The sequence below is a fragment of the Lycorma delicatula genome, chromosome 1 (genome assembly GCF_047948215.1).
Source record: "Lycorma delicatula isolate Av1 chromosome 1, ASM4794821v1, whole genome shotgun sequence".
Lineage (NCBI taxonomy): Eukaryota > Metazoa > Arthropoda > Insecta > Hemiptera > Fulgoridae > Lycorma > Lycorma delicatula.
In genome coordinates, this window is record NC_134455.1 from 324313567 (window position 1) to 324321827 (window position 8261).

At 30.1% G+C, this 8261-nt stretch overlaps 1 protein-coding gene across 3 annotated transcripts in view; it reads left to right on the forward strand.

Moving 5' to 3' along the window:
• The window catches only part of LOC142334207 (UPF0047 protein YjbQ), a 53752-nt gene extending 46407 nt beyond the window's left edge, over positions 1-7345 (forward strand). For all 3 annotated transcript variants that reach the window (XM_075382040.1, XM_075382039.1, XM_075382037.1), the window contains exon 8: positions 5494-7345. In XM_075382040.1, coding sequence (XP_075238155.1) covers positions 5494-5580 — 87 coding nt within the window. In that variant the 3' untranslated portion in view covers positions 5581-7345. The remainder of the gene's footprint in view (positions 1-5493) is intronic.
• The last annotated feature ends 916 nt before the right edge of the window (positions 7346-8261 follow it).

Below are 8261 nucleotides of genomic sequence, written 5' to 3' on the forward strand. Positions count from 1 at the left end.
GCCTTAATATGTGGCCTATAAGTCTGTCTCTTCGTTTAGCTATATTTTTCCAAATGCTTCTTTCTTCATCTATTTGCCGCAACACCTCTTCATTTGTCACTTTATCCACCCATCTTATTTTTAACATTCTCCTATAGCACCAAATTTCAAAAGCTTCTAATCTTTTCTTCTCAGATACTCCGATTGTCCAAGTTTCACTTCCATATAAAGCGACACTCCAAACATATACTTTCAAAAATCTTTTCCTGACATTTAAATTAATTTTTGATGTAAACAAATTATATTTCTGACTGAAGGCTCGTTTCGCCTTTGCTATTCGGCATTTTATATCACTCCTGCTTCGTCCATTTTTAGTAATTCTACTTCCCAAATAACAAAATTCTTCTACCTCCATAATCTTTTCTCCTCTTATTTTCACATTCAATGGTCCATCTTTGTTATTTCTACTACATTTCATTACTTTAGTTTTGTTCTTGTTTATTTTCATGCGGTAGTTCTTGCGTAGGACTTCATCCATGTCGTTCATTGTTTCTTCTAAATCCTTTTTATTGTTGGCTAGAATTACTATCAGCAAATCGCTGCATCTTTATCTTTTCACCTTGTACTGTTACTCCAAACCTAAATTGTTCTTTAACATCATTAACTCCTAGTTCCAGGTAAAGATTAAAAAGTAACGGGGATAGGGAACATCCTTGTCGGACTCCCATTCTTATTACAGCTTCTTTCTTATATTCTTCAATTGTTACTGTTGCTGTTTGGTTCCTGTACATGTTAGCAATTGTTCTTCTATCTCTGTATTTGAACCATAATTTTTTTTAAATGCTGAACATTTTATTCCAGTCTACGTTACCGAATCCCTTTTCTAGGTCTAAAAATGCGAAGTATTTTGGTTTGTTTTTCTTTAATCTTCCTTCTACTATTAATCTGAGGCCTAAAATTGCTTCCTTATCCCTATACTATACCTGAAACCAAATTGGTCTTCTCCTAACACTTTTTCCACTCTCCTCTCAATTCTTCTGTATAGAATTCTAGTTACGATTTTTGATGCGTGACTAGTTAAACTAATTGTTCTGTATTCTTCACATTAATCTGCTCCTGCTTTCTTTGGTATCATGACTATAACACTTTTTTTGAAGTCTGACAGAACTTCCCCTTTTTCATAAATATTACACCAGTTTGTATAATCTATCAATCGCTTCCTCACCTGCACTGCGCAGTAATTCTGTCTATTCCAGCAGCCTTTATACCATTCAGATCTTTTAATGCTCTCTTGAATTCAGATCTCAGTATTGTTCCTCCAATTTCATCCTCTTCAACTTTCTCTATAACACCATTTTCTAATTCATTTCCTCTGTATAATTCTTTAGTGTATTCCACCCACCTATCAACTTTGCCTTTTGTATTACAAATTTGTGTACATTTTTGTTTAACACATTACTAGATTTTAATTTATGTATGCCAAAATTTTCCTTAACTTTCCTGTTTGCTTTGTGTATTTTACCAATGTCATTTCTCTATCCACTTCTGAACACTTTTCTTTAATCCACTCTTCTTTTGTCACTTTGCACTTCCTGTTTATAGTATTTCTTAATTTTTGATAGTTCCTTTTACTTTCTTCATCACTAGCATTCTTATATTTTCTATGTTCATCCAACAGTTGCAATATCTACCAGTTCTCTTTGTTCCCCCTAAGTTTGCTTCTGCTGATTTAAGAATTTCCTTTTTTAAACATTCTCCCATTCTTCTTTTACATTTTCTCCCTTATCTTTTTTACTCAGACCTCTTGCGATGCCCTCCTCAAAAATCTTCTTTACCTCCTCTTCCTCAAACCTTCTCTAAATTCCACCGATTCATCTGACACCTTTTCTTCGGGTTTTTAAACCCAATCTACATTTCATTATCACTAAATTATGGTCGCTATCAGTGTCTGCTCCAGGGTAAGTTTTGCAGTTAACAAGTTGATTTCTAAATCTTTGCCTAACCATGATATAATCTATCTGATACCTTGCAGTATTGCCTGGCTTTTCCACGTGTATATTCATCTATTATGATTTTTAAATTGGGTGTTGGCAATTGCTAAATTATACTTTGTGCAAAACTCTATAAGTCGGTCCCCCTTTTCATTCCTTTTGCCCAGCCTGTAATCACCCACTTTCCTTCCTTGCCTTTTCCAATGCTTGCATTCCAGTCTCCAAATATTATTAAATTTTCATCTCCTTTTATGTGTTTAATTGCTTCATCAATTTCTTCGTATACACACTCTACCTCATCATCATCATGGGCATCTGTAGGCATATAGATGTTAACAATCGTTGTCGGTTTAGGTTTTGATTTTATCCTTATTACAATGATTCTATCGCTATGTATTTTGAAATACTCTACTCTCTTCTCTATCTTCTTGTTCATTACGAAACCTACTCCTGCCTACCATATTTGAAGCCGAGTTAATTATTCTAAAATCACCTGACCAAAAGTTATTTTCCTCTTCCCACCGAACCTCACCAGCTCCCACTACATCTACATTTATCCTATCGATTTACCTCTTTAAATTTTCTAACCTATCAACCTTTTTTAAACGTCTAACATTCCACGCTCCAACTCGTAGACTGTTATTTTTTAATTTTCTGGTGACCCCTTTCTTAGTAGTCCCCACCCGGAGATCCGAAGGGGGACTAGTTTACCTCCGGAATATTTTACCAAGGAAGGTGCCTCCATCATTGCTATATGAAAATGCAGTGAGCTACATTTTCTTGGAAAAAAAAGCAGCTGTAGTTTTCCATTGCTTTCAGCTGCGCAGTACTCAGAGGACTGAGTGATCCTGATATGGCCATTTAAGTCGTCTTTAACAACTACTGAAAGAGCTGCTGCCCTCTTTCAGGAATCATTCCTTAGTCTGGCTCTCAATAGATACCTCTCTGATATGGTTGCACCTTCGGTCCAGCTACTCTGTATCACTGACCACTCAAGCCCCTTCTCCAACGGCAAGGTGTTTGGAACACATTTTTCCAAATTTAAATTCAGTTCCTGGAAAGTCTCTTTGTGTTAACTATTTCAAAAATATTTTTTCTCAGCAGAACAAAGAACTATATGAATCCAAAAACCAAGAGCAATACATTGCCCCACATCACAATATTGAACAATTGGATGCTGCTTATAGCATTTTGGGTGTATCACCTCCATCAAAATTGAAAAAATTAAACACATCAAAGACTATCAGCATTAAAATTTAAAAGAAATAAGGTGTCTGAAAAGTAATAAACTTTCATTGCTACAAAAGCAGGCTATTTCATTGAAGAATAATAAAATTTTGCTACAATTAATTTTTTCTTCAATAGTGTTTATAAAAATAAAAATGAATTCTTGAAAAAGGGTAGGCTACTGATTGAAATCTTAGTTTGGGTAAGTTTTACGAGCATTTTTGAATTAAAAAATTTATTAGGTTACTGGTTAAGTTATCTTTAAATTATTACTTGTCATTAATAATTTAAAAAAACCTATTTTATAAATATTGAAAACATCAACTTCAACAACATAGGGGGCCAAATATAAAAAATTTAAAGTGCAAAGAAGGCAAGAAAAACCCCCTTGGAACACTTATTTAGGGAGTCAAAATGGTATCACTTTTAACAGGTTTTTCATGGTTTTTGAGAGGTTATAACTTTTTTTCTTTTTTGTTAGTACAATACACAACTGACTTTTTTATTTGCTATAAACATCTACAAAAACACTTCAAGTTGTGCAAATTTGTGATTTTTATCACTAGCCTCATCAGTTATTTGAAACCAAAATTTGAATTTAAAAAAAAAAATTGTTTTCAAAAATTCATAAAAATTTAGGGGTAAGTATATCACATTAATATTATTTATGGTTAAATTACTAACATATATCTACATATAAAAAAAAATAATTCAAACTGTGCATGCCATGCCTGCCTCTCAAAAAAAAAATTACTAAAAGTGAAATTTCACCATTTTTCATCTTCAACTATATTGGTAATTTTCTCATAGAAAGAAGAGAGATATGTAAATAAACCACTGGACCAATCATTTACCTTGAGAAAATATAATTAAATTACTTTTTTTTCATCCTTCCAGGACTAATAGTTTTTTAGTTATGATTTTTTCCATAAACCCTACAATCACAAAAATAGGTGTGCGCTGTAACAAAAATGGCCACTGCAGGTAAATTATGTAAATAGAAAATAAATTAAAAAAATAATAGTTTTAAGGTACTGAAACATGAAGGAAGCAAGTGGGTAAGTTTCAATTTTTTTGGAATTGGTCAAGCAACCAGTTTATGTTTTTTGGGGACACTCCAAATGGATTGACTCTTAAACATGGAGAATCAGCACTGAGGAAATCAATGGTTGACATAAGAGTTTTACTGATGGTTGTGTTAATGTTGAAGATGAGATAATGGATACTTGTCTTCCTCAATAAAGGGAAAAAAAATTGAGCATGTTAAAAGCGTTGTTTATATTGATAGACAAAATACTGTCAAGGAAATGGTGTCAGTATTTGGGATAACAATCATAAGTTCCACAATATTCTCTATAATGTTCTGATCATGCGTCACATTTGTAAACATTATGTTTCAGAAATGTTGTCTGCATATCAAAATGAAACTTACATGTCACTGTCAGAAGAGCTCATCATTATGGCTGATCATGATCAAAATTTTCTGAGTAAGATATAACAAAACAGAGAGAGAATTTTTTATACAATCCATTGTGTACTGGATTTTTTTTTTTTTTTTTTTTTACAAAACTCGTTATTATAGTGCTCATCATATCTCTGCAGTAATAGAAATTTTGTTTAGGTAAGAGCAAAGGAAAAGTTATGTTAAAATCGTTTTCTGATTTGCAGGATACTTTTTGTAACAAATTTATTCCTGACAGATAGACACGGCGAAAAAAGAACTGTACATCGATATCCTTCATCGTTTATGGGATATAGTAAGAAAGAAACATCCTGAAAAATGGGAAAAAATGAGTCAAAGAGTGCCTGACATGACACAATGTAACAACATTGGAACATCCACACTCTCCAAATTTGCCACCAGCTGAGTTTTACTTGTTTCCTTGCTTAAAAAATCCTGTGAAGGGGAAAACATATAAGAACACTGATGGCATGATGGCTAATCCAACACAGTAGTTGAGGATGATATCTCAAAATGAGTTCCAGGAATGTTTCCAGAAAACTTATAGACTTTAGCAAAAGGGTATTACTGCCAAAGGAAACTGTTTTGAAGGAAAGATACTCTAAAACCTTTTCTTAAACAGTTATTGAAAAATAAACTACTTTCAAGAATTTTATTTAACCTTCCTTATATATGTTGTATGTTTTAAGATCATTTTAATTTTTTGAGTTTTAAAAAAGTACTTATATGTATTATATATAAAAAAAAATTATGTGTATAGATAAATTAAAATACTATGTAATATCTTAAAAAGTACCAGGTTCCTGATTTTTTTAAATTTATTTATTTATTTAGGTGGTGGTAACAATCAATGGATGCCTGCGAGATTCCAGTAGGTCACCATTAAGCCCTGTCTCTCCAATGGCTTCAACTAGCAGTTAATACTTCTTGTGTCATCATCTTCATGTGAATCATCATGCCTCAGCCCAGTCATTTGTACTGTATACTAATCGCCCACCCCGGCTTTATTATAGGTCAGGTAGGACGCAGTGCTTTTATTCTGTGTTGTTAAAAAGCGCACAAAATATAATATTTGTTGTGGGAAATATTTAAATAGTTATTTTATATCATTTTAATTCAGTATTGTTATTTGATATTATAAAAGTGATAAATATTATCGTTATTTTATATTATTGTTCTGTATTTGGTATTGTGTGGTGAAAAGAAAGGCAGCTGCAAGATGTAATTATTATGTGAAAAAAATATGTTTTTTATTGAAATTAAAAATAAACAGTTAGATAATGAATAAGAAGATTAAAGTTACCATAAACAGTTAATATTAATAACATGGATGATAGTTAAATGTAGCTTGAACTAAAGTTTTTCATGTCTTATTGGTAGTTTAAAAATGTTTTCTTAATTGGGCGATAAGTATACATTACAATGTCAGGAAATCAAGTGGTATATAGTTAATTGAAATGTGTATAAACATAAATAAATAATTGTATGTTGTAAATTTGTCATTGAAAGTTCATATGTTTGGCACATCCAAGAATATATTGTATGAGTATTGTCATATGTGTCTTTTGTTCACCAATGGCAAATGAAATTTTTACACATTAAGACATCTTCAGCTAGACAGTGTAATTTAGTCGCTGTGTAATTATTTATATTATTTCTTGTAATTACATGGGGGGATCAATTCAATTTAGACAATAGATTTGCAAAATAATTTTTGCAATTTTAATAAATAATATAATAAATAAATGTAACTAATATTCGTTCCATTCGCTGCAAACTGAATACCTCCTTCATCATTCGCATACAATAAATAATTTTAATAAAAGTATAATCATTGCGGTATATCTCATTCCAATCATATATTATATACAATCAGTAATATTATTCTTAAAATTGTAAATTTTTTGAGGGCCTAAGGCTTAGTTTATAATTGTTAAGTAGTCAGACACATCGCCCGGTAGAGGGATGTGCTCTGCACTGTGCACTGTCAGACACATTAATTGTACAGTTAACATAGAATTATAATTTTTGCCTTGCCTTTTTTCTAGAACAAGACAAAAGCTACAGGCCTCAATACACATTTTTATCTTTACAAATATTTCTGTATTTTTGCAATTTTGTATTATTGCACTTGTTTATGCTTGTAGTACAATTTTGTTATGATTATTGTAATAATAATAATGATAATTGAAAATTGAATTGTAATTACATAATTAGGTATCTTTTTCATATAGAAAATTTAAACACTTTTTAGGTGAAAAGTATTTTTTAAATTGGGCAATAATTTATTATAAACTATAGTAGTATGTCTAGAATACATCATTATTATTATAAATTACTATTAAATTTTTAAAAAAAGATACTAATTGATTGTTTTTTTTTTTTCTATTATAATTTATGAAATGAATAGGACTAATATTATATATTTGATGCTGAATGAATTTGAATTAGCAGCTTTACCTAGACCAGTACTATTTAGAAAGTATGAGGAATGTGCAGTACATAACCAAATTGAAAACTTTGTTGCATTTTATTGGAGAAATTTAGTTTCTGTAGTGGCTTATTAATAGTAATTACCTTTATTTTATATTTATTTTTTATTTAATTTTTGCTGTAATTATTAAATTTGGAAAGTAGATAGATTTATAAGATTAAAATGATTGTATTATTAAATTGATTTCAAGAATTTTGTTTTTATTTAATGTTATTTCTGTTAATTTTTCTCTGTAACTAATTAAATTGTTCTGTCCAAATCGCAGATTTATAAATTTTCTTCAATTTTTTTTAATCTTTAGTAAACAGATTCATACTGAACTTGCACCCTGATAAAACTCACACAAATATGGTTCATAAATATTTGCAGGTAGTATACAGTAGTTCTTGAGTAATCCTTGATCTAATACGTTTGCTTATGCTTACTGTGCATTATTATAGAAAATCCTTTTTTTAAATATTTACATTACATTTAATTTTATTTACATATTGATGCAGATAAATAAAACAAAAGTTAATTGTTTAGTATATTTAACTAAATTAAACATAATTATTATGTTTGATAATTGAACTACTTTACTGAGATGTTTTTAGGTATAATAACAAATTGGTTTTAAAAAATAATAAAAACTGTTCAACAATTTTGCTGTCAAGATTTTTGCTACCAAATGGTTTTACATGTTAACTTAGGGCCGTTTTAACTGTTGATTCAATTTCTGTTTCAATTATATCTAAATGTAAGCAGAAATGGTAGCTCTGGAGTAAAATTGAGATTTGTTTATAAACTTGTACTTCACTCTGTAAATCATCAGTCTTAAATCATTATCACAACATAGCACAAATGAGAACCAAAGTGAAATTGAAACATAGACTGAATACAGTTATTTGCTGGTATTACTAAAGCCATTTAATATTTTTGTTAACCAGAGCCAAACATTCTTATTCTGAGAATGATTGAAAGAAGATCAATATTTTTTTTTAGTTTAACCCTTAATTCATAATCAAATATTTCAAACACTTATTATAATCATTAGTTTGAGATTACTTTAAATTAATAAAAATATGTTTTTCAATTGTTCTTTACTAATTCATTTTTAACTAATAAAATA